This window comes from Leguminivora glycinivorella, chromosome 14 (assembly GCF_023078275.1).
Source record: "Leguminivora glycinivorella isolate SPB_JAAS2020 chromosome 14, LegGlyc_1.1, whole genome shotgun sequence".
NCBI lineage: Eukaryota > Metazoa > Arthropoda > Insecta > Lepidoptera > Tortricidae > Leguminivora > Leguminivora glycinivorella.
In genome coordinates, this window is record NC_062984.1 from 5,637,454 (window position 1) to 5,665,396 (window position 27,943).

General features: G+C 34.1%; 2 protein-coding genes across 2 annotated transcripts; both read left to right on the forward strand.

Moving 5' to 3' along the window:
- Nucleotides 1–10,920: 10,920 nt before the first annotated feature.
- On the forward strand, nt 10,921–24,813 carry LOC125233599 (glycine-rich protein DOT1-like). Its single transcript, XM_048139658.1, has 2 exons — nt 10,921–11,089; nt 24,101–24,813. The coding sequence occupies exons 1-2, from the start codon at nt 10,967–10,969 to the stop codon at nt 24,677–24,679; spliced, it is 702 nt and encodes a 233-aa protein (XP_047995615.1). The 5' UTR covers nt 10,921–10,966; the 3' UTR covers nt 24,680–24,813.
- A 909-nt stretch (nt 24,814–25,722) lies between these two features.
- Nucleotides 25,723–27,387, forward strand: LOC125233693 (putative mediator of RNA polymerase II transcription subunit 12). The gene is made up of 2 exons (XM_048139778.1): nt 25,723–25,848; nt 26,203–27,387. The coding sequence occupies exons 1-2, from the start codon at nt 25,819–25,821 to the stop codon at nt 27,187–27,189; spliced, it is 1,017 nt and encodes a 338-aa protein (XP_047995735.1). The 5' UTR covers nt 25,723–25,818; the 3' UTR covers nt 27,190–27,387.
- The last annotated feature ends 556 nt before the right edge of the window (nt 27,388–27,943 follow it).

The window sequence follows — 27,943 nt, forward strand, 5'->3', positions numbered from 1 at the left end:
AAAAACGACGAATCAAATTTTGTGCAAGACAGTCATTTATAGTTAAAGAATGTTCTAAATGGCCTAGACTTCGCCTACTTTCGGCTTTTCATCCGGTTACAGAACATCCTGTATTTAAATATGTTTATGAGGTTTTCATAAAGTAACAGTTTAAAGCTCGTGTTTTAACCCTTAGATTATGATAGATTTTGAAATGTGACGTCACGAAATTTAAGACCCCTCCCACCTGTAACTCGACATTGTCACACTTCGTCGACCCCCTCCCCCTTAACGTGTGACGTAATTTATGGATGAGCCCAAATAGGTAGACGGCAGGGTACAGGGGCACTTTTACAACAACAGAACACCAAGTACTTATCCATCTAGACACGAATAATTCTCTGTGTATGATCTACTCGTATAAAGAGGACCCTATTCGGCAAACGCGAAAATTTTGAAAAGAAAAACTCCGACTTAGTGGACCGATTTTCATCAAACATTGCTAAGAAGAAGAACACTAACGATCCCGACTAATCTAGCTTTCAAACAAAAACAAAATCTAAATCGGTTAATCCGTTTGGGAACTATAACACCCCATCAATTTTGCGTCGGGGGTTAATTTAATACATGGAGAATGGGTTTGAAATTTAGTTGAGAGAGATATTTCGAACTACATGAATTCGTATTTCGAAAAATTCGTTGAAGTAATAATGTAGGTACCAGCAGCGGCTGATCCATACAAGCCGATTCCCACCGGCTTGCCTAAAATTGATTACTAATAGTAAAGTACCTAATATAAAGGTAGGTTTATTTTTGCTCAGTTTTGCCTAGTAGAAATTTTCAGCAGCCGCCACTGGTAGGTTAATACTTATATTAATTTTCGCGAAACATGTTCAAATGTTCAATACACATAAACCTTTGTTTGGTCTTTCTATCCTTTAAGATTGGCAGCTTAAAATTATGTTTCTTAGTCAAGTACCTAGATAATTATTACAGTTTAAGTTTTAGCTGGAAATCAATTTAAATTTCTTCCTCACGATATTCTCGGAGAGTTATGGTTAACTCGCGGAAGCGCCAGTTATGAACAATTACCCTACATAATATACTAATTCACCGATGTACAGTGCTCAGAAACAGACTAAGATATGCCTATGTCCTGTGGTAATTCCCACAGGAGGTCCTTGGAACAATAGGAAGGCACTTTGGATTATCCGAACGTTATTTATTTATAATTTATTAATATATATTTACACAAACATGTTTACATCATGAGTCCTGTCAAAAGAGTGTCGTTTGAAAACTCAAAAGTCTGCACATAGACAACTGAGGTTCCAAACTTAAATTTGGTCAAGCATGAGTCGATTGCATATTCAACCTTCACAATAACACACCCCCTCAATCGACTCTGCTTGAAGCGTTAGTACATACTTTACAACTTTTATCTAATACTTTACAACTTTTATTTAAAAGGCCACAATCTCATTTCCAGAACAATATTTCAAAAACTTTCATCACATTAGTTTACCAAAAAACAAAAGGTTTCAAAAAACATTATCATCAAATATTAATTAGTACATATCTACATGTACTCTCATATAATATAAACTCCCACTAATCGACACATCACTACTAATATATAAATAAGTAGTTAATTATTCAGCTTCTCGCCTCATATTATTCTTTATTCTCCCACTCGATACATCGCTACAAATATATAAATAAACAGTTAATTATTCTACTTCTCGCTTTATATTTATCTTTATTCTCCCACTCGATACATCGCTACTAATATATAAATTAACTACATCTATCTCCCTTATTTATTCCACCTCTCGACTCATACTTATCTTTATTCTCCACCGCTCGATACATCATTACTAATTGCCAAATATATATATCGATTATAAAATTTACGTATCCTTCCCTTCTCTAAACAAATACTAAAATACTAAAAATTATAATAATATTTGGAATAAATAAAATTTAGAAAAAATACTTAAGGATAACTTCAGAACACTGTGTAAATAATGACTATTAAATGAATGTGTGGTTTTACTCTTTTTCAAGTTGGTTTGTTGGTTGCTTTTATATTGATTCACTTACCATTAGTACATACACTTACACCCCTTAAGTGAATCATTATTAAGCACCCCTTAATTCTAACTTTATTTCATGTTTCCAGAATCCTCAAGTTTTCTTTCAATACACATTCCTGTATTATTTTTACACACCCTATAAAAACTTACATACTACGATAATTATAAACAAACCCCGACATGAGCCGAAAAAATTATTAACGTTCACTTTAGCCCGCACTTATACTACACTCAATGACTCATTTTAGCCACAATATCACTAAAACACTAATCTTCGTTGACATTTTTCAAACTTTACAGCCGGTAAACTTTTAGTTAGTATATCAGCCAGCTGTGATCCCGTCGGACAGTATTTAACTGTAATCTGATTTTCGTCAATTTTCTCTTTTAGGTAATAGTATTTTACGTCTATGTGTTTGCTTCTTCTCCCCATGATTCCTTTTTTCATAAGCCAAATTGCAGATTGATTATCTACTCTCATCTCAACTTCTAGTTTTTCCTTGGTTATCTCAAAAATCAGATCCCTTATGAATAGTAGTTCTTTACAACATTCTGCTGCTGCTATGAATTCTGCTTCTGTGCTGCTCAGTGCGACTACTGATTGTTTTCTTGAGCTCCATGCCACTGGTCCACCATTCAGCCAAATCACAAAACCAGAAGTGCTGCGCCTAGTGTCTGGATCTCCCGCGAAATCCGAATCACAATAACCCCTGAGTACTTTATCATCTTTATTAAAGTGAATCCCTTTTTCTGTTGAGCCTTTCAGGAATCGCAAAATTGTCTTAGCATTATTCAAATCATTTAAATTTGGAGAATTTTGATGCCTCGAACAATAACCCACTTGAAAACTAATGTCTGGTCGCGTTTTATTCGAAAGATATAACAATGACCCTATCATCTCTCGGTAAAGCTCATGAGACTTAGTATCAACCTTTACTGACGGATGCTGTTCTATCAGAATTGTTGGACATTTACATTCTTTGGCATTGTTTAGGTTAATTTCTTAATGATTTTCTCACTGTATGTTTTCTGAAAAATTTTAATCCCATTTTCATCTTGCTTAATGTCCAAACCAATGTAATTGGTGACTTCATCTAAGACTCTTAGTTCAAAAGCCTTTCTAATTCTTTCTATTATGTACACTAGATCTTCTTCTTTCTCTCCAAGAACTAATCCATCATCGACATATACCGCAAGAATAATCTTCCTTTCACCCTCCATAACAAAAATGCATTGATCAAGTTTCATCTGCTTGAACCCCATCTTTATTAAGAACTCTGTAAACTTAATATTCCACATTAGTGGAGCTTGTTTCAGACCGTATAAGCTCTTGTTTAGTTTGCATACTTTGCCTTCTTTGTTGCTATAGCCTTTGGGTACCTTCATGTATATACATTCTTTCAAGTCTCCATGTAAAAAGGCTGTCTTCACATCAAACTGTTTTATTTTTAACCCTTTTGCCGCTGCAATAGATAGTAAGATTCTTAAAGACGTACTATTAACTACCGGACTGTACGTCTCGTCATAATCTATTTTGTACTTTTGTTGAAAGCCTCTTGCAACTAGTCTGGCTTTATATCTGCCATCAGACTTTACTGTAAAAATCCACTTGCTAGTAACTAATTTTCTTCCTTTTGCTTCCTGTTCATCCACAAATGACCACGTCTTATTTTCTTCAAGTGATTTAATTTCTTCTTTTATTGCCTTTTTCCATTTATCCTTTTCTTTTGATTCTATTGCCTCCTCGTAAGTTAACATTGAAGCTTCAGTATCATAATTCATTAAATAATCTTTATATCTATCAGGTAATCTGCGGTCTCTAGCAGGTTGAACTCTTCTATTTTGATTAACATCACTATCAATATTTTGATTTTCAATACTTCCAACTCGATTTTCAACTTCTTCATTATCAAAAAATTCTTCATTCCCATCATAAAATACTTCATTATTTTCTTCTTCTTCAATTGTTTCTATTTCATTTGTTTCATTATTGTCTTTTGTTTTATCTTCATTTGTTTCGCCTTCATTTATTTCACCTTCATTTGTTTCGCCATCATTTATTTCGCCTTCATTTGTTTCGCTTTCATTTGTTTCATCTTCTTTTGTTTCACCTTCTTTTGTTTCATCTTCTTTTGTTTCATCTTCTTTTGTTTCATCTACTTTTGTTTCATCTTCTTTTGTTTCATCTTCTTTTGTTTCATCTTCACTTGTTTCGCTTCCTAATCTTCTTAAATGAATAACACCTTCTCGAACATTCTCTGCATTTCTACTTCTTACTTTTCTTTTTAACATATCACCTTCTCGACTCTTCTCTATATTACTACTTCCTCCAACTCTTCTTGATGTACCTCCTTCTCGACCCTCCTCTCCATTGCTACTTGTTTCAATTCTTCTTAATGTATCTCCTTCTCGACCTTCATTACTGTTGACTCTTCTGACCTGATTTTCTTCCTGCCTGTTTATTTGATCTTCATTTTGTGTTGTGCCTTCCTAACTGTCTCTTCAGTTTCTTCGTTGATTGTCCAAAGACCTCTAATAGTTTCATCATTTTCTTCATTTGTATATATACCTTGCTCATCTTCATTTATTCTTACATCCCTCGCTCTTACAATTGTTTTTGTTTCATCCACCCATATTTTGTAACCATTCCTGATATAGCCAATCAGGATTCCCTTTTGCATCTGACATCTAGCTTTCGTACACCAGAGTTTATTTTATAATAAGTTGTTGAACCAAAACGTCTTACATGTGATACATCAGGTTTGATGCCAAACCACATCTCTGCTGGAGTTTTGTCTTTGCCTTCGGTAGGACTTCTATTGATTAAGAAACTTGCAGTTATAAGAGCTTCACCCCATAGATAATTTGGAACTCGACCATCGAATATTAATGCTCTCGTTCGTTCTAACAAGGTTCTATTCAATCGCTCTGCTTTTCCATTTAATTGAGGAGTGTAGGGTATTGTTAGATCCATAATTATGCCCTTAGAGCTGCACCAAGACATTAGGTTATTGTTCGAGTATTCTTTTCCGTTGTCGCATCTGATTTTCTTAACTTTTGTATTGAAATGGTTCTCCGCTAAAGTCACAAACTGTTTTATTTTATCAAAGGCTTCACTTTTAAAAGTAATTAAGTAGACAACACAAAAATGTGTAAAGTCATCCAAAAAAGTAATAAAATATTTTTTATTATCCCAAGTGGGAATTTCTATCGGACCGCAAATGTCCGTATGGATAATTTCTAAAGGAAATTTTGCTTTAATTCTATTATTTTTGAAAGGTTTTCTAGTCATTTTTGCTTTAATGCATATTTCACAAAAGTTTTCTTTATGTTCCCCCCAATTTTGATACCGTTCACCAGTTTAGCTAGACGCGGCACATCCGATACGTGACCTAGCCGACGATGCCAAATATCGGCGTTCTCAGAAAGCAAAACCTCGCGAACAGTGTTAGCAGAAAATTCTGTTTCATAAAGACCGTTTCTAGTTTTATATCCCGTAAGAATAATGCGATTATATTTCTTTACAGTTACCTTGTTTCCAACGAAGAGTACAGAAGCTGCATGATCAGTGATTGAACTTACAGATATCAGGTTTCTAGAAATTGCAGGAACATGTAGTACATCTTCCAGTTCAAAACCATTTGTTTTTACTGTACCTATGGCTTGTGCGACGAGGTTCTCTGCATTAGCACATCTTATTTCTACATTTACATTTTCTGTGGAGTTAATGACATCATTATTATAGAACATGTGAGAGGATGCACCCGAATCAATAATGGCTCTAATACTAGTTGTATGCTTCAGTTGTTCACTCACCAGACTAAAAGTGCGACAAAATTTTTCAATGTGTCCCTTCCTGTTACATTTCCTACATACCTTTGTAGAAAAACATTCACTGGAAGTGTGGCCACTTTTATTGCATATTGTGCATTTTTTATTATTACAGAATCTCGCAATATGCCCTCGTTGGTTACAATTAAAACAAATTCTTTCATTGCTTTTCATTGCTTCCTCTGTTTGGTGATTTATATCTGAATTGACTACTATTGAATAATTATTTTCAACAAGCTTAAGTTCTTTTTGAATTCGTTCGATCAAAGTATGTATGGTTTGGTCAGACTTCGGAGTTACCTCCCATACAGTCCTGAAGTAATTTAATGTTGAAGGTAAAATGGTCAAAATCTTTTGTATAAGCATGTCATCATTTATTTTATTTGCGGTAGATTCTAGTTCAAAACACATATTTTGCAATTTGCTAATATCTTGAAGTATATCTCCAGTAAATTTGTAGTTATAAAATTCTATAACTCTGAGGTGACTGTCTTTTTCCACTTTGTAATTGAATACAATATCTAATTTTTCAAAAATATCCTTTGTGGTTGAGCAATTAATCACATAATGTAAAATATTTTCATCTATTGAATTTAAAATATAGTATTTAGCTTTTGCGTCTTTACCTTTATCATCGGCTCCAATTCCTTTTGCATCCAGAAATAATTTAGCTAGTTTTCTCCAATTAGAATAATTCGTATTTAATTTCAAAGTCTTTATGTTGTCCTTGCTGTCCATGATGTAATTTACTTACGGTTTTTCTTTAACTATGATGTTACTCTCGTTGCTAAGGTTATGTTGTCAACAACTGTGGTTGCTAACGTTATTCTCGCCGTACGAAAGCTGACTAAATAATGCTGAAAAAATACAAACACTTCCTAGCTTTAAACACAATGTTCCTTAATGTTGCGTATGGGCCATAACCTGTGGTAATTCCCACAGGAGGTCCTTGGAACAATAGGAAGGCACTTTGGATTATCCGAACGTTATCTATTTATAATTTATTAATATATATTTACACAAACATGTTTACATCATGAGTCCTGTCAAAAGAGTGTCGTTTGAAAACTCAAAAGTCTGCACATAGACAACTGAGGTTCCAAACTTAAATTTGGTCAAGCATGAGTCGATTGCATATTCAACCTTCACAATAACAAAGCCTGTATCCCATAAAGGGGTAGGCAGAGCACATGAACTACCTACTCAAGTTTCAGTGCCACTCTTTGCAAAAACTCGGTTTAAAAACTTTCGGTTTAAACGTAGTAAAAAATTGTACCAATGCAAAACTCAATGACAGTCACAAAAAACGTAAACATGTAGTAACAATAATAACGAAATGTAATTTGAAATGTATTTATTTACATTTTTTGCCATATCTAATTATACTCCCAAGAGACGCCACCTATCACCTTACTTTTATTCGGATTGATCTACATGTTTGACACGGCGCAACATCTTGACATATCGAGAAAGATCTCTGGAATTACATTACACTTTCTTCGATCTGCATGTCACTTTCTTTTATACTTTGACAGCTGTCATCTTTAGCTTTCTGATAGAAATATAAAAAGTCTTGATAGAATGATAATTTGATAAATTAGCCAACTAATGAATGTAATAAAAACTGAAAGTTTTAAAACTAAAAAAAAATGTGTGTGCTCTATCTAGTCAGCAGCGGCTGGTCCATGCAAGCCGATTCCCACCGGCTTGCCTAAAATTGATTACTAGTAAAGTACCTAATGTTAAGGTAGGTTTCTTTTTGCTCAGTGTTGCCTAGCAGAAATTTTCACCAGCCGCCACTGCTATCTACTTGTTATCACCCTGTCCTATTTAAGATGAGATGAGACCAACATAGTTACGCAATAACCGCGTGATAAATTGTCACTTGGGGGATAAATTGAATCCACGTAAAAGTAACGTGAGTCACGACTTAATTGAGTGTTTATTTGAACTACAACTGCAAATTAAAGGATCTATGCAATATGCATATATCGGGAAAGTAACACTTATTTAGAGATATATTATCACTGGAACTTGCCTCGTGAATAAATGGAACATGCCATAAAATCGTGACTCATGTTACTCTTGCCGCGAATTGACCCACGTGGGTAAATCATACTCCATGCTTCACCTTGTCTGCTGATCAACTGAATCGTGAAGAGGATGAGCACACACAAAACAAAATGTAATGTAACTGGTAGCTATTTTAAATTTAATGTTTTTGTTTCCATAATAACACTGGATGAATTGAACTGAAAAGACGTATTAGGAAAGAAGAGGTCTTAATACTTAGCAGGTAGGTAAGCGGCATACTTAGCCTGTCATGCGGAAGGTAATCCGCGTAACAGAAAAACTTGAAGGCTATTTTTTTTTAAGCATCAATTTTTTTTAAGCATCAGTTATTCAGATACTCGTAATTTTAAGACTGTACTTTAATATAGTAATAAGAGTTATTACAGCGCTCTCTCGCCGCGCCGTTCGCATAAAATTTTATGTCATTTCAATTATAAAGGTGTCTAAGCGAAGCTAAGTACATTGTTAGCCTTTACGAGGGAAACTCTTTGGCTTAGAATGGCGAGTGGATATAATTACAACAAGGCTAATTACTCTCATTTAGAACTTCGTACTTTCAGCAATTTCACATTTTAGAAGAAAAAGGTTATATCTTGTCGAAAATATTCTGATCTTACGCCCTTTTTTAAAACCCCTGGGTTTTGTTAAGTTATATTAGAGAACAGGAAAGTGCAAATTTGAAAGAAAGCCCGTGCGTGATAGTTTCCCATTTGCGACTGGGCTGAGCTTCCACCTATTTAGGACGAGAAGGCTCAGGTATTGCCTCTGCAGTCCTCGTGTAGAAATTCTTATACATATTCCTTCATTTTGAACTTTTATTAACTTTAGAAGGTAACAAAAGGTTTCAAATTCAAAAACAAAACAAATGCTTCCAGGACTCAGGAGGATAGGAACCCAGGCAACCTAGCATTGGTTTCTGGAATGGAGAAGAGGTCCCCCTAATAGGGAATTTGATTATAGTTAAAATAAAATATTTTATACCATGCACGAAAGAAAGCATCAGATAACTATAAGAAAAACATGGACAGAAGTTATTTTTAAATCCAATTTCTATTTAATAAGTTGGGTAGACATACATAAAGTAACTGAGTTGACCGTGACGTCACTCAATTCGATTTTATGTAAATTCCATATTAGCAAGTCGTTCACATTCGTTTTGACAGTTCTTAAAAAAGCTGATTTGACTAAGAGGCAAGTAGCCTATTGTCGAATACACCATTTGGCTAGGAATACTAGGATCAATTAACACGTTTGCTGCGGTACTACCGGGCCGAAAGGCCTTTCGAAGTTATGGCTAGACAAACGTTTTGATATGAAGGTAAAAACCATAATTATTAGAGACTACAGCTTATAAGTGGCATTTCTAGATGTCAGCTGTAAAATGCGAACGTCCTGTATCGAATGATGGATACTAGGATTCATTCTAAATGCTTGTTGAAGTTGTTACGCTTGAACCAAAGCTACGCGCTCGGTCGTGCGATACAGGGTGGCCAGGGTGCTCGGAATGAAATAACTAAATAAGAGTTATAAAAGGTTAGGTACCTAATAAAATATAAATATGCTAGATTTTAATGTCTCTGTAGTGTGTTAATAATTTATTGATATTAAAGATATAGGTATTTAATTAATTTATCCGGTATATCTAGGTTAGGTAGCTTCTAGTGATCAAAAAAAATATTTAGCTAATACAATATCAGCTGTGTACCGATTGATGGACGATGGGCCAGCTGTGGAAGGTCGGACAATTATCCTTGTGAGCTAAGCCGTTAGTGAACGCAACGTCAGACACAAAACAGAAAGAAGTTTAGGTGTCTAACCATATTATGTTCTTGTGAATAAACTTTCATTCATTAAAACAATTATTCATTATGTTCTAATCGAGACACACTACCTGCACCCGGCTTGTTCTCAAACCGCTGGCCAACAAACTGCTGTGCAGTTTGGCGAAGATTTAAATCGTGATTTGTGTTATGTATGTGTTTTCTCGTCTATTCTATTCCAAGCACCCTGTACAGGGCCTATCACTCAGTACGGTACCCGCTGCACGCTGATAGATCAGGTAGCGAACGCATCGTCAATCAGCTGTGCCGATTGATGGACGATGGGCAGACTGTGGAAGGTCGAACAATTATCCTTCCACAGTTAATAACGCTACTTGGCACTCTTGGCAGTCTTGATACCGAACACCTATTCCGAACAAGTGCTAAAGCGAAGGAAACAGAAAAAAATTAAAATATAGGATTGATCCTTATACAAACAATACGACTATACGAATACAAATGAAATAAGTATTAGGAAATTCTATACTTTCATCCTCTTTCAGGTGTGACACTAATACACTTATAAATTTCCGTACGTGACATGATAATATTTACGTATGCTAAGACCAAAAGAATAGACATATTTCAAAATTATAACTGCGTAATATTTATACTAGTATTTCAATTACCAGAGACATGTACATGAAAAGACTGTCCTTAATAATTAATATGTTGACTAAACCAAGGACCAAGGAAAGGGGGGCTCCTTTCCATTTTAGAATTTTCGCTCCTGTAGCGTCTTAAAACTTTAATTGGTTGTTATCTCGCCTGCGGGGAGTCCCCGTATGCTGCATACCGAACGAGTTAACGACCAATTAAATTGCACCACTTTCATTGGTTGCTATCTCGCCTGCGGGGACTCCCCGTATGCATATACCGAACGAGTTATCGACTAATGTAATTCCGCCATGATTCTTTCTTGAACAGAACGTTCCAAATTTGAATGTGCGAAGAAGGAATTCGTAACTCGTGTCGTGTCATTGTCGTGTCGATTTAAAACATTGCCTTTGGTGATTTCATTTATCACCACTCGTTTCGATTTTCCTCTATTCAGCACTAGTGTCGTAATCGCAATACTGATATTAACAGTTTTAATTATTTACGTGTTTTTGGTTTAATATTATTATCGGACTGACCTAGTGAACAAAAATAGGTTACTAGGTTGTGATGCAATTATGTCATTTCCTATATATAGGACATGTTTTTATTCAAAATGACAGTCTTACGCAAAACATAACTATGGTATTCGTTAGGATACTTTTTCTGGGTTTGATATCAACGCTTTGGCAGGTGAGTATACCTACCCTAAATATATATTGATTTCATCTAAATGATATGTATATTTGTAAAATTTATCGTTATTACTAGTATGTAAGATGATTGTAAACAATGTTTTGCTACACCCTTCCCAGGGTCCATTATGTATATGCCCATGTAATATATTGGAATGCAAATAAAGATCTATCTATCTAATTTAATACTGGCAACAGTGGCGACCCACCCCAGCTTTGCAAGGGTTATAGACAAAACTTTGAGAAATGATATTATATATCCTCAAGAAAGGCTCTATTGCAGATAATTATGTGAAAACCGCATGCAAGTAACCTTGGTAGTTTTTGAATTTATCGAATTAATGTTAAATTATTCCCTACAGCCATAAAGACAAAACAGATCCACTGAAATTGACTTAATTGACAGACGCGATACCATTGTTACCCTACCCAGCTACCTGGCAGTGTCATGCACACCTTTTCCTTGTGTCTCATACTGATAGGTATTTTATAATTAATTTTTAGTATAACTTTGTGATCATATGGATTGCGATTCTAACCTAACCTAACCTAATTAAAATACCTAACTTTTCCATTCGTAACCTAACCAAATTTAATTAAAACCTACTCTTAGTTAACCTAAGTAGTCTAGACTTACCTTTATGAAACCTAACTGAGTTTCACCTACTTTTATTTTTATTTCTATAAATGTAGGTATTTATGAAATGTATTATAATTACGTTTTAACTTAAGAACTTCTGAGTTACATTTAAGTTTATCCAAATACCTAAACTTAACGATCCTATCTAGCGTATCTTTCTTTTTCTCGAATATTTATGATATCTTATACCTATTTCTATCATACATCTCTTTGTTGTATTACCAAATTTGTACATATGATTAATAAGTCAATTTTTGATTACGTCTTAATAAAAGTTAATTTCCCATCTTATCAAACTTTTTTTTTTTTTACATATATTTCAATGTTTTGTATCTGAATAAACCTCGGTAATTTTGTGAAGTTGCGTTTTTGCTTAATTGCTTTATTTATTGTACCTTCTTTGAATAATTTACTTACCTATGTCTATTATTATTTTTTATGACTTGTGTATTGTTTAAGAGAATGCATACTTTCAATAAACTTGTTAAGACGTGAGAAACTGAGAACCGGTTAAAACATGTTTAAGGCTAATTCTATGTGAATAAAAATGTCTTTTGTGCATTTTTAAAGATAATATATATTTATTGTTTCCGTTTATTTGAATAATTCGGGTTTTAGGTAAAGAGATCCTTCGACGAACATGTCAAGGCATGATACTTTGTATTCATATTTAACAAAGCATTAACTGGTGTAAACATGTTTTAGACTAACGCACCGGTAATTCTTGTGACTTGAATTTTTTATTGTAACAACTTAGTTGCTTTATTATAGATGTTTATTGTATTGTAAAATGACAAAAAGTTTATTGTTTGCGTTCAGGTATAAGATGAACTGGTTGAAACAAGATTTATGGTACGTTCCCCTGCTCTCTACCATATTACGAGTATAAAAGCCAAAGAGAGTCGAGGCTGAATAAGTATTCCTGTAGAGGCAGCCTTCTGTACCAGAGCTCCTTGTATCTAGTGTGGTATATAGAGAAGTGGAGTGTGCGTTTAAAAGTGAAGTGTTTATAGACAGATCCAACAATGGACGTGAGTATGTTTTTCTTTTTAAATTACTGTAACCCATATTGCCTTTTTATAATATTGTTTCGTCTAAGACCCAAATTGAAATGGTACTCTAACACCGGTTGTTGTTCTTATATCTATTTCAATTGTATCAAACTCTCTTCGTAAAACTGGTACATAGTGAGCAGGTGAGAAAATATGTGTTTTATAAGCTCCATAAATGAACTTAGTTGGATCTAAAGGTATTATTCTAAGTAACGATGTTATAACATCTCCAACTACTTGTGGATGAATGATATCTGTATAAACAAATATTTGAGATGGTAAACCTAAATATAAATTTGCTGGGTTTTTTCCCAATGTGATTTGTTTCAAATTTGTTCTTGGTTTAAAACCCATTTGAAGACTTAGTATTGGGGTTGTTATGATAGAAGTGATATCTTTATTTGATGTTGTTACTCCTATCATTTTTGTTAGTTCATCATAACGAAATTTTACATTATTTTTTAACTGAGGGTTTTCATTAAACGCTTGAAGAAAGTGATCTATATTATCGTAAGTAGTGGCTGGTATATGAGTTTTTATATCCACAATTTTTGAAGTCTTGTCAGCAGGCGAAAACACTTTTTTCTTTATATAAATTATGTTTTCATGCTCTTGTACATTATACATAGAACAAGGGTATTGAAATTCCACCAAACCAACTACCCATTCTCCATCCAATTTAATGGTCTTTGGTAATTTTGTTAAAAAATGTGCAGTCGTATTATCTGTGTAATAATCGGATGAACTATTACTTAACAAAGTTAAATAAAAGCTATTATCACTCATATTTTCTTTAAGCTTGATTCAGGTATCCAAGAATTAAATTTATTAGGATAACCTTGCCACTTCACTAGTATTTCCTTTCTGCCAGCAACTCGACGTGAACGTAATATTTTATCAATTTTATACTCGTTGGAGGGGAGGTAAGTTACTTTTTGTAATTCTTTTGAATAGAACGTCCCAATTATGCGTTCGCCTTCCAAATCCCTTAGTGTATAAACAATCCGAGGAGATCTTTTAATAATTGAATTAATTATAAATATTTCATCACTCCAATTACTTTCGTAACCTTTTTGAAATATATGTTTGTATTTAGTGATTCTAACATGATCTCCTACGTTTAGTTTTGCAGTTTCTAGTGAGATTTGTCTATCTGTATTGCGATCATATAAATTACACCAAACAGTCATAATATTATTAGAGTTAACATCAACTGGACACATTTTTATGCTTGAATGATAGCTGTGGTTGTAAGAATAAAGAAGATCTTGTAGAACATTTATGTAATTATATGTATTCTTATGAGTGAAGTAACGCCACATTTTCGTTTTAAGAGTTCTCTGGAACCTTTCTACTATACTTGCTTTAATATCAGGGTTATTAGTGGTATAATAATTAATATTTTTACTTTTGAAATAATCTCTTACCACCTTTGAAACGAATTCCGTACCTTTATCAGATTGGATATGACGAGGAACTGAGTTGGCTTCAGTAAATATGCTTTCAAAACAATGTTTAACTGTTGCTGAATCCTTCTTCTTCATGGCTCTTGCAAAAGCATATTTACTGAATACATCGATAACACAAAGAATATATTTGTAACCATCATTAAATTGACTATATGTACTCATGTCACTCAAATCAGCTTGCCAAAGTTCATTAAAGTTAGATAGAATGTATCTATTTCTAGTAAACCGCCTGTGAACAGGTTTATGTAGTGTATACGTGTCTTGAGATTGTAACCATTTTTTTACATCTTCTTTATTCATTTGACCTTTCATTTCCTTTGTTAAATTATTTAAACTGCTATAACCAGCGGGATGAGAGATATCATAGTAGATTCTGTTAATATCTAATAAGGAGTCCATCTTTCCCAATTTATAGTTTTTGCAGATGATTTTTGTACTCGTGTAGTAAGAGGAGTAGATGTGTTGTTTTCTTTATCTAACGAGGCTCGTGTTCTTATAGAAGTAGAGGGGGTAAAGGGCTCAATCAAAGGAGTGTCATTAATAAATGCTAAATTTGTAGGATTACCAATGCATGACTTAGGAACTTTGATATCTTTTAAAAGTAAAGCAAACACTTCCCACCCAATTGGTTTAGGACGTTTAAGACATCTAACCGTGTCGCTCACCAAATCGGTAATATTGCTATTTTGAATAGTCTGGTTGTTTATAACAACTTCACCAGTCTGCTTCCACCAAATTTTAGGTTTACTTAAAACAATGTAATCTAATAGCGTTCTAGCTTTTTTTTCATAAGATTTAGGTAATATCTCTATTATTTTTGATGGACTGATCGGCATTGATTCTTGATTTATTTCACCAGGTGTCGTGTTAAACAAAGATGGTGCAGCTATCTCAGTTACATCACCTTTCGCTGATTCCTTATATTCTGTCTCCTCCTTTTTGGGTATCTTTGAATTTATGATATCATTACTTTCTTTGTTGAATTGATCGAACCCCTCCATTACTATAGGTATCTTAAACGGTTTTCGATCTGTTTCAATAAAATGTAGAAACCGCTGCAATGCTTGAGAATAAAGCATCCATTTTTCACGATCGTTCATTTTACTTTTGAGAATTTTTTGCATTTCTTCATCTAGCCGAGATGAGGAATTTTCAGGAGGATTCTCATTGCGTTTCAACTTTTCAATAAAGTCCGATTCAACTAATAACATTTTTTTCGTGTTTTCCATTTTGTTTATTTATGATAAAGAGTTAACTAAGGCACTTAGAACTGCTCCTAAAATAATAGGTAAAAAGGCACCTCCTTTTTGAATTATAACCGTTTTTCTTAATTTATGTTTACCTTTTGAAACTAATTTCCTTAATATGTCTTTGTACTTTTTTAACTTTGTTTTTTCCTTTTTTTCTAAAGGAATTTTCCCATTCAGAACATTATAAATGCACTCGCATATAATGTTGATCTCTTCATCATCACAAGATTTAAGTAATGCAGTACGATATTTGGGTTTAAGCAAGTGCAATGCTTCTAATAAATGTTTATATGTGTTTACTCTTGCATGCATCATGTAGAACTGACTAAAATTTGTTGATTTTTATCATATTTAAATCCTTTTTTGGGTACATACACTGTGCAATGTCCATCAAATGGAAATATTTTTGTTTTAAAACGACATATGTCATTTGTATTTTGTTTCAGATCAATCATAAGGTAACCATGAGCATCCTTTGTAGCATCTTTGTAGGCTTCATCCACGAATTTTGAGTTTTCAGGACAAACTTGTCGTGACAGGTATCGTATTTGAGTTTTATCTCTAGGGTTCTTAAAAAATACAATGTAGCTTGTGTTCAGTGAAATATCACGTTGACCTCTTCCTTGATGAAATATGTTTTGTGTTATATAAAAAACACTTAAATTTCTATGATGACTTCCTTTAGTAAAAATATCAACAACTCGTCCATCTGATTCTCTCATTAAATCATCTATTATTAGAAGTTTAGGTTTTTTCCCATCGAAAATTGAAAAATCTGGTATTCCTTGACTATAATTTACATTTTCTAGATTATAAAGAGGTTGCATTTCATCATAACACCAAATAATTTCATCAAATTCTATGTTACATATCTCTTTAGTATTATTCAAAAAATTTGTAACAAATTGAGTTTTGCCACACCCACTGGGACCTGCGACAATGGTAGTGAAAGGATGATAAAAATGAATCATCTTTGAATGCTGTAATATGTTTAACAGTGTTGATATGAATGCGGATAGACATTAAATGGTGCTATTCAATAAACATATTACTATTTAAACTAAAGTAGAGTAAAAAAAAAAAAAAAAAAAACCTGATAAAAAATATGTATATTTATTTTGATATTAACACTTTTCTTTATAATCTATTGTTACATTTTATATACCCAACCACCAATTTAAATTTAAACATAAAAAACAATAAATCTATGTTTACAATATTCTTATGCCAAAACACGAATAAATGTTAAATTAGACAATTAATTAAAATATAATTTACAATTAAATTTAAGTTAACTATTCAAATTTACATAAAAAATATATATTACAAACAATAATTCGAATTTGAATGTTCTGTCATTTACATGACAAAATTTAAATTATTTTTTTATTTTACAATGTCCCCACGCAAGGGTGTCACAAGTGTTTTCTAATAAGTAACGTTTTGTATCATCATGAGATAATGATATTTTATTAATTTTTTGAGTGAATATTACATGTTTTATAGATTTAAATCTTAGCATTTGAGCACGTTGCACATTTTTATTAAATAAACATGTTTTGAAATTATTTAGAGTAAATTTCTTTGTAACACATACATTGACTCCTTTAGCTTTTGATAAAACACCATATTTACCTTTTTTGTCATCATTCTCATCATACTTTTCAACATCTAAGGCATACATTTTAGATTTTAGACCAACGAACTCTTTTAAAATTCTACCATTATTTTCATCTTTGAAAAATCCTAATCGCTTTTTATTTATAAGTGGGAAATTATATTTATTGATAGGAGGATAGTCAGATGTATCAAAATAGAAATTAAGATCTTGTTTTATATCTGCATAAAAATTTTTAGTGAAAATTTGATAAATTAAACTATCTGTATCTGTATAAAGAAGTTTGAGTTTGTTAGGATATTTGATTTTCATGTAGTTGTAGTGAAAGTCATACATTAAAGTTTTTGATATATCTAATACACAAAACCCCAAATAAATCGGTTTATTATAAAAGACTTTAGTTTTTTTCAATTGAACAGCTACTAAATTCTCTGAGAATATGGATAGACTGTGGAACTCAGGTCTAGCTATCAAAGACTGAACCCCTTGCGATTTCCCTCGATTTTCCCAGTGATTTAATAATTTGACGTTTACACGTTTTGCAACATTTTCCATAGTCTTACCGAACACTGAATTGTTCATTAGTTTAAAAAAATCTTTTTCAAAATCAGATGATGCCAGCGATCTCATGTGGGTATTTAAATCTATGTAACTTTTTAACCACATAGACTGCTGAAATTTAAGAATGCGATGTATTTTACTTAATACCAAACCATTCTTCAAACACTGTTTTAGATTTCGATAATGAATTACATAATTAGTTTTTCTATTTAAATTAGGAATCAGTTTTTTTTCTTTACAATTACCCAAACAAACGTTTTCAGGACAGAATGGTAAATCTGAATGTGAGTCATGAATTTCGTTAGGGTATTCGAGGTCAACTTCTAATATGAAACCATGATCAGCGTCATCGGCTATATTGAAGTCTGTATCTACATGAACCCATTCAAATTTACCTGTAGGGAGACATTGAGACATAGCCCATCCGTAAAGGTTGTTTGCATCAAAATACATAAGATAGGACGATGGTATGTTTGAATCAAAATCATCCATAAATTTATTATTAGCTTTCGCATATCTGTTACTACATTGCGATATGCCACCTCGAATATTTTTTGCAATGAATGATATTTTATCTATATCAGTTAGGAGTTCTAATTTTATTTTTGTAGTAAATAACATTGCATCCCAACTTAATCCTGGAGCAGTATAATAATGAGCGGGATCTAAACCATAGGTCTTAAGACAAAGGTTTCTAAAATTTTCAAATACGTCAGCCAGTAACAAAACATCTGTTTTTAGGTATAAATCGGAATAATCGCCCATATTTTTGCAACGAAAGTGGGACCAAACATCTTTTGCATGATTATAATCATCTTCTGAGATGTGACTATCAGTCAAAGAACTAAAAAAATTGTCTTTAGAGGGAAGATCAGTTAACTTTAAAGAATCGTATGATGTCATGTATTCATACGGATACACACCCTTTCGTAATAAGCGTTTAAAATCGTCCTCACAAGTGAAATTCAATTTTAATTCATGAAATTGTTTAGGAAACAAGTTTTTTGCTAGTTTATCAAGACTGCTGGGCATAAATTTAAGTGAATCTACAAACCTCAATTTGATTGTGCGATTATTTATTTGTAACTTCTTAGAAAATGAAATGTATTTTTCTTTGTTCTGTGGAATCAATTCAATGTCCCCTTCCACCAAACCAAGTCCATGTACTATGAAATGACTATCATAGTTACTCAAATTATGAAAAAATACAGGTATAAATTGAGGTGCTTTGTATTTTTCAGAACAAAATGTATGTGCTACGCCTTCGTAAAGACCAGTATGGAAATTGTAGGAAATGATAGAATCACTATTTAAATTTCTATCACAAATGTAACATGTCCTACTCTGAGCAATATGTTTATTATTTTCAGTGGATAAAGGCAATGGAGTTTTTCCGAAAGTATTCCTCTTACAAATGCTTTTTAAATCTTTTTCTATGTACTTCATAAATACCTGGGTGCAATCTTTACCTTTGTATGTTCTATACACAGACAATTTATCATTATAAGAACACTTAATATAATATCCAAAACTATATACCTCATGTTTTTGAATATTTGTAGTAGAAGATGTTGTAGGGTTATTTGACTGTGTTGCTATTGGGTTTAAAAAGGCTTCAAAATCAGCATAAACAACAAAAGGCACCCTTAATTTACGTTCGTAATTATCGAAGGTAACTTCATTGGTGGGAACGTTTTCATTGAACCAGTTTTTCTTTTTATCTTGTTCTGAAGGTAAATGTGTGCAAACATGGAAACAATCGTTTCTTTGATGTTTCATTAAATTTTCATGAGTTGTGAAGTTGGATAAGCATCCATCGCAAATATGAACAGCATGCTGTGTATTTGATAATTGCTTAGATACTAATCTAGATAAGTTTTTGATAAAGCAATAATGTCCGTTACTATTTTTGGATATATACAATAAGTTCAAATGGATATCTTTTCTACACTTTGTTAAATGCAATGGCCCTACTATATCATGTTTTTTATTTTGAGAATTGTATTCAATTCCAAAAACGTTTATGCTCATATTATTATAATTTTCAAATTTTGGAATATCCCCCAATTTTATTGGAAAAGTTAAATCTCTAAAATTCAATTTATTTTTATGAACAATATACGATTTAGTACAGTTTGAACGATGGTTTGTTGGGGGGTATAATCCTGACAATACTGCCCATCTAAAACATTCTTGATCACTATTTTTTACATTAATAACTGCTTTTTTATTTTGAATATCTCGTGGTAACTCAATATAAGAAGAACCGCGCAACGGATTAAATTTGTTAACATTAACATCTAGATAGTTAAATTTTACTAAACCCCACCCACTGTCTTTTCTTTCAAAGTTAGATAATTTTGTTAATATATCCTTAACCACGGACTCGAAAATTTCATCCTTGTCGCTACTAGTATCAATAATATTGTTACATAGTTGGAAATCAAAAGTATTATTGATTTGTTTGCTCTCTTGTGTAAAATCGGCATTTAGAATAAAGTTAACTTTCAATGCAAAATGATTACCAAGGGAACGATCCAATAATGCAAAGATTTTATCTCTATTCTTTTGTAAAATAGTTTCAGGTGTAAAAGGTTGGTAAACTTTTTCATTAAGTAGTATTCTATAAGTGGCCACCCTATTCTTAAACGCATTCTCAATTAATTGAACATCAATCCATTCTAAGTCAGATCTTATAACATTATTTTTATGAAGATTACTGTTTAAATGATTTTTAAAATATCTTTTAGACACTAACTTTTTACATACAGAACATTCAATTTCAGCATTATTATTTGTACTTACAATGACAGAAGGGGTTGGTTTAGATGACGTTGATGATGTAGGCTCAACAGCTAGGCGACTTTTCTTAACAGATACTTCTTCTTCTTCTGTCTCTAAAACTGTAGCCACAGACCAACCCCTATAGACATCTATTACAAGACGACTCGCTGTGGCCAGCCTTCCTAGTATTTGCACTGATATAAGCGCGGGCGCTCGCCGTGCCCGATCAGTATCGACCAAGTAACAGACCCGAAAGCAGCGCGTGTTTTTCGCACAAAAAAATTGGAAAAGGGTATTTTGATGCCTTAAAGATGTCCACCTGTAGTGTGAAATGGTGTGGAAAGGTAACAAGAAGCTCAAATTTAAAAACAGACGGCATTACATTCCACAAATAAGTCATATTTATAATTTATTCAGAGCCGGCATAGGTCAACTTACATTGGCCACTTACGCGTCAGTAGAGGGACAGTCATACTTCTGTCCCTTTTCATCTGGCGCGACTGCCCGCCGTCCTTGAAACGGCCAATCACAGCGCGCTTAACACATTCCCCGCCCGCTCCTCGCACCCCAAACACTGGTGACTCGTATCGCGAACCAAATATGACAAGACTGCCACTCTATAGGAGGTTCTCTGTGACTGTAGCCGACCTTTTCAATCCACCTCCTATTTGAGAAGATCTAAAACAACGAAAACATATACATTTATAAATACTCTGATGCGAGATATAATTAAAAATATTTAAATGTTACTTCATTTATACTAACTCAAATCTTTTCGACACTGCTGACAATAGGCTTGCATCATTAAAACACCGTCAATTACATCTTCAGATACAGTTTTCTTCTTGGAATCGTTGATATAATGACCACTACATGGTGTAAAGTATGGTTTAATATCAAAATCTTCCACTAATGTAGAAGGTAACTTATTTTCTGTGTACCAGAGCCTTATACTGTTATGGAAACATTTTAAAATAAATTCTTTACTTAATTGTGCAATCTTGTCACGAGGTAAAGTGGGACCAATATGATAGTAAGTAAAAACCATTTTGGAAATGAACGTCACAAATAAGTATTACAATTATTGAAGCACGGTGGTAAAACACTGAATGATAACAATCTCAGATACCCCGTTTATATATGTGGGCTCTCCCACCTTACCATCAACGTAACAATAAGATCAAGTATCGCCTCGTTAAAAAACTATCCTATTGTTCAGCAGGTAATGGAATAATCGCTACAAGTAGAAACAAGATCCGGTCATAACAAGTTAAAACTCAACATGAAGCAGGTATTCGTTAAATGGTTTGAACATGCAGGAACATGAATATTTTAAGTGAAAATAACTTACGTCTCTCCGTGACATTGGCTCACAAGTCGGGCGGCTTCATATAACTCTTCATCTAGTTCGATTACTTCACAGAGTCTTATAAGTTCCGCATCATAAACATCACAGTTCAGAGAATCCATTGTCAAACGAGGCCGCCTCCCCACATTGAGTTTCTGCGTTAAGTAATTCAATAAAGAGTATACATTTTATAAAACAAAGAGGGTTATTACATATTAACAAATGTAGTGGACCGACTTAACACTTTTCGTCATTTTTAATGTGAAACAATGCAAAAGAATATCTTACAAGGAAATTTACTTAAATCATAAAAAGGAAAGATAAGAAATGTGAAACACTTTAACACTATCCTACTGCTATCGTTAAAAATTATATTTATCACTGTTTCTTATTATCTATAAAATATTTTACACATGTGTCCTTAGAAGCTAATTGTTTTGTAATATTATATACAATATTTCGCGTATTTTGTAATTCCAAGTCGTCTTCCAACGCAAAATACTTCAGTCTGACGTCCGCGTGCTTCCAGTGTTCCGTGGGTGGGATGTTTTTGATTGTTTGCATATCATATATCTCTATTTTAATTAAGTGAGATGAATACGCCCCATCATCTTGTCCAGATGATAAATTAGCCACGCCTTCTGGCGAACTTTTGCTTACATTCGAAGACCGTTTCAAGGTTTTACACTGCTTTTTAGGTCGTTCAAAGAAGCTGTCAATATTATTTCCAGGACGTTTCTTTGCGAGGGCTTGCTTAACTTTGAAACCAGCTGTACCTTCCTCATCGGTTGAATCACCCTGATTTTCCGGGTAGTAATAGTTCTTGAAAGTATTTTCAGAGAACTGAAACAATGAAAGACAATATTTTAAACACTATTAACAATTCTATTAATTAAATACAAAGAACACTAGACGAAACAATATTATAAAAAGGCAATATGGGTTACAGTAATTTAAAAAGAAAAACATACTCACGTCCATTGTTGGATCTGTCTATAAACACTTCACTTTTAAACGCACACTCCACTTCTCTATATACCACACTAGATACAAGGAGCTCTGGTACAGAAGGCTGCCTCTACAGGAATACTTATTCAGCCTCGACTCTCTTTGGCTTTTATACTCGTAATATGGTAGAGAGCAGGGGAACGTACCATAAATCTTGTTTCAACCAGTTCATCTTATACCTGAACGCAAACAATAAACTTTTTGTCATTTTACAATACAATAAACATCTATAATAAAGCAACTAAGTTGTTACAATAAAAAATTCAAGTCACAAGAATTACCGGTGCGTTAGTCTAAAACATGTTTACACCAGTTAATGCTTTGTTAAATATGAATACAAAGTATCATGCCTTGACATGTTCGTCGAAGGATCTCTTTACCTAAAACCCGAATTATTCAAATAAACGGAAACAATAAATATATATTATCTTTAAAAATGCACAAAAGACATTTTTATTCACATAGAATTAGCCTTAAACATGTTTTAACCGGTTCTCAGTTTCTCACGTCTTAACAAGTTTATTGAAAGTATGCATTCTCTTAAACAATACACAAGTCATAAAAAATAATAATAGACATAGGTAAGTAAATTATTCAAAGAAGGTACAATAAATAAAGCAATTAAGCAAAAACGCAACTTCACAAAATTACCGAGGTTTATTCAGATACAAAACATTGAAATACGATGGAAGACCGTTTTATTAATATGTACCTACTTCTAAATGTGTAAATAGATATAAGTAGATAAAATTACTAAAGTTTATAATTAGTTACGATTACGTAAATAATATATTTACGGAACATTTTTTCGATGAGTATGCATGTTGACATGCAACGATAAAATATTGCATCATTTACCGATCCAACTAATCTTAATATTTCTTACATGGAAGGAAGAATGTAATTTCTTCGGTATTTTTCTGTTTTACCGATTTTGCAAAGGCCTCCCTTTTTGTCATCTTGGAAAACTATTTTTACGTTTGAAAGAATCTTCAGTCCCGTTCATCCATGGAATCAGATTTTAACGAAATGGCAGACGAGATCATGGAGAAACATACTTATTTAATATTAGATACAAGATGGTGATTGTTGCTATTCGACACTTTTATAGTGTAGATGTGGAAATAGTCCGGTGACTTTATGTAAAAATTTACAACTATTATGTTGGCTTTACCTCTCGTCTGCCCAAATGTTTTATCGCACTTCATTTGCTTTCTTCTGACTGTTTTGCAAAAGTTTTTATCTCAAAAGCTAATTTGTTCATTTTTGTTTTCCCCAGGTATCTGAAAGCAGATGCATACTGCGTCCAGCCCCTGCCTGCGCCTGCGTCAGGCCCTGCCTGCGGCCGTATGTACCTCGCGTCGTCTGCTCCTCGAGATACGAGCGTGCTCTCGAGAACATCATCTCTGAGCTGATACAGGCTTTAGTGGACACCAATGTAGAATCGGGCGAGTCTGGCGGTGCCGGCGGCGGGAGCGGTGGGACTGGGGGAGGCGGATCTGGAGGGACTGGTGGGACTGGTGGGACTGGTGGGACTGGTGGGACTGGCGGTGGATCTGGCGGGACAGGTGGTAGTGGCGGCGGTGGATCTGGACCTACGACAGCACCACTATTAGGTGTCGATGTCCAGGCGCTCGGGCGCGAAGTTGTTGACTTGGAAGTGTTGCCTGACAGCATTGTCAGCGGTGGTAGCGGTGGCGGAGCTGGAGGATCTAGTGGGGGATCTAGTGGGACTGGGACTGGCGGTGGTTCAAGTGGGTCTGGTTCTACGTTGTCACCGCTAGTAGGTGCCGCTGTCCAGGCGCTCGGGCTCGATGTGCTTGACTTGCAAGTGCTGCCTGAAAGCATTGTCGGCTAACGACACTACAGCATCTTGTTTTTTATCAAGAAGGGTCTGTGTTTGTTTAAATTAATGAGATAGACGCTTGTTTGTGCAACGATAACTTCTATTTTAATAAACCTAATAAATTGAACTTCTGATTACAAACTGTATATGGTCTTATTATTCGTTTCCCTGATCATCATCCATCATCCTTGATTATCAAAATTTTACCTAAAACAAGCTACGCCACTAAAGAGAAAAGTGTACCTATTTTTATTGTTATACCTAGGTACCTACCTATGTTTGTTAAGCATGTTGAGTTTTCAAGTCACATTTTGGTCAGGCTTGATTTCTGGTGATGTGATCCAGTAAAATGGAGGAGCCAATGGCAGATCTACTGCTGAATCTAATGATGGGTCCGAAGTTGGTGATGGCGTTGAGATCGGTGATAACGTAATAAGTGTCATAATAACTGGGTCTAGTATTGGTGGAGCCAAAAACGGATCTAATGATGGACCAGAAGTTCACGATAATGGAAGTGAGATTGGTGATAGCGATGCAACTGACACACGTTTTTGATGAGCTCTTAGCGTCTTTAAAAATAAGAATATCAAAAGAATCAAAACGGTCTCACTGAGACAAAAATAATAATAATTTATGTTGAAAAAATCATTGCTCTCACCAAAAACCAGGGAGGAAAGAGTCGAGAGCGTTTGTATGGAGAATTGACCCCTCCTCCTGTATTTTGCCTTTTCTTCCGAAGTTACGGCTTGGTTGCACCGGCCGTGGTCACCGAAGACCTGATGTTCAACCCGTGATTGACTTGAAAAATTACTTAGGCGCTTTCATATAATGTCGACAAGCATGCGCATCAATATGTGGGCAAACAATCGCCCATTTGTGCACTAACGAACTAAGTACGACACGAACTAATAATTTCCAAGTGTTCGAAAGATGCGACTATACGAAGGAATGTAGGTGGTGATAGTAAACGTATTTCCTTATCAATTCTTAAATACTCTTCCTGGGTTATGCCCCTTCACTTATTTAAAATGCCTGTGTATAAATAGTGATAAGTGGTAAATTCATTATGATCAAATTAATGCTGTTAATGACAGCTATAAAACGAAAATCGCAGCATTTAAAGCTCATTAGTGAGAAATTAAGCCTACGACATGGACCTTAAGTTAGCAGCTATTTTAACGGTAAGTTCACGTGTAAAATAGTGAATAAGCAAAGATATGTAAAAGGGAATAGGTACTTATTTTAGCGGTAACTGGTTTGATACATAGGTTCTTGTTTCTAATTTTTTTTTTGTAAATACGAACATTGGCAAAAGACAACCTCTTCTCCACTTAAGTATTTAGAGCTCAATTGAAACTTTTTATAAATTGTTTTTTATCTACTTAAAAGTTGCAACAAAGCTATTATGAGCTATGTGTGTTTAGATAATGAGTTATTGAGTAAGGTACTGCTAGAGTAGGATAGATACTATGTAACTCTCTGAATCATTCCTTTTGTTTGACAATATCACGTCATTTATCATACACTGATTCCAGATAACAGCACTAGCCGCTTCTGCGATCGGCAACCCAGTTCCTCCTGGCAACCCAACAGCCACCAACCCAAAATACGTTCCAGTGTTCATCTCCGCCGATGCCCTCAACCGCATAAACGAGAAAGACGATCAAGCAGACCAAGACCAACCAGAAGAGGGTAACCATAATGATTTAAACAAGGAAGCACAGAACCTTCTCTACGGCCCACCAGCACCGGTGTATGAGCCTGACCAACATGAACCTAGTTATACCCCACCATTGATGCCACAAAATTATCAAAACAACCAGCAACTACAACAGCAACAGTATCCAAATATGCAAACCCCAATACAGCAAACTTATCAACAACCAATCCAACAACAGTATCAAGTTCAGCAACCTTTTCAAACTCAACCAAATCAGATTCAGCAGTACCCTATCAACCAACCTCAGACGCAGCCATTTTACCCGATGAACCAACAACAAAATCAACCGATCTTACTTCAACCAGGATCTCAACCTTTATACGGCAACCAACAACAAATAATACCACTTGGTCAACAACCCTTGAACCAGCAACCGCTTTTGAACCAACAGCAACTCATAGCTCAACCAATCCAGACGTATCAGCAACCAAACCAGCTAATCAGTCAACCAGGAAATCAGCAATTGCTAACTCAATCTACGCAGCCAATTTTGTTAAACCAGCAAGCTCCAATGCCGAACCAACAAATACTTCTGCAACCAAACCAAAATGGATTAATCCAGCAAATACCTAACCAGCAAACTATGATCTTACAGCCAAATCAAAACGGACAAATAATTACCAGCAATCCCCTTCCTAATCAGATAAATCCAGGATACATTCAAAACCAGAATCAGAACATGTACGCGGTCGTCCCCATACATGGACAAAATTTGGGAACGAACCAAAACGTGGGCTCAAACACTTATCTAGTGCCAGTTCAACAAGTGCCTAATCAAGTTTTCGCTGTAAATTCTGGATAAAATTACGTTAATTATCAAATGGTTGTAAATGTTTGTACTACTACACTACTGTTTCAAATAAGTATAGGTAGAGGGTGGTTTAGCCGGTTGTCGGCCAGTTTAGCAAATCTTCGAATTCAAATGGATATTCTGAACAAGGTATTCGACAAATCTTTGTCATTTGAAGATTTTTACACTTAAAATATACTACACTTGCCATGTTTGTATTAAAATGAGTTATAAATAACAACTTTTTATTGATATAATTAAGAATATGAAAGAGTAGCAGTTTAACCGGTTGTCGGCCACTGTTATTGATGTTTTAAAATGAATCTTATATCACAAGACATAAGATCTATTTTTGAATATATAATACAAATTCAATGTATAGTGCATTACAAGTAATATAATAAGGAACGTTGAAGGAAACCTTTCTGTAAACTAAAAAAATCGTATACATAGGCTAAGAGGCGGGAGGAGGTCGACAAAAATTTCACAACTTCATATTAAACAGGGAGGATAGTATAATCAATGTAATTGATGTGATTGTAGGTCATACAAGCAATACTTTGAATATGGAGCCAGGCAGAAATTATTTTCTTCCAAAAGTCGGGAACTTAATTTTACTCGGTTTACATCCGAAGTTGCCCAGCCGAAATAGTACATTACCATACAAGTGCGTAAAAACCGGCCAAGAGCGTGTCGGGCCACGCTCAGTGTAGGGTTCCGTAGTTTTCCGTATTTTTCTCAAAAACTACTGAACCTATCAAGTTCA

Excerpts from the sequence above, each read along its gene's own strand:
- LOC125233693 (XM_048139778.1), top strand. The coding sequence starts at position 25,819 with ATGGACCTTAAGTTAGCAGCTATTTTAACG. Across the intron at positions 25,849-26,202 it reads AGTTAGCAGCTATTTTAACG|ATAACAGCACTAGCCGCTTC; the intron begins GTAAGTTCACGT and ends CACTGATTCCAG.
- LOC125233599 (XM_048139658.1), top strand. The coding sequence starts at position 10,967 with ATGCAATTATGTCATTTCCTATATATAGGACATGTTTTTATTCAAAAT. Across the intron at positions 11,090-24,100 it reads TGATATCAACGCTTTGGCAG|GTATCTGAAAGCAGATGCAT; the intron begins GTGAGTATACCT and ends TGTTTTCCCCAG.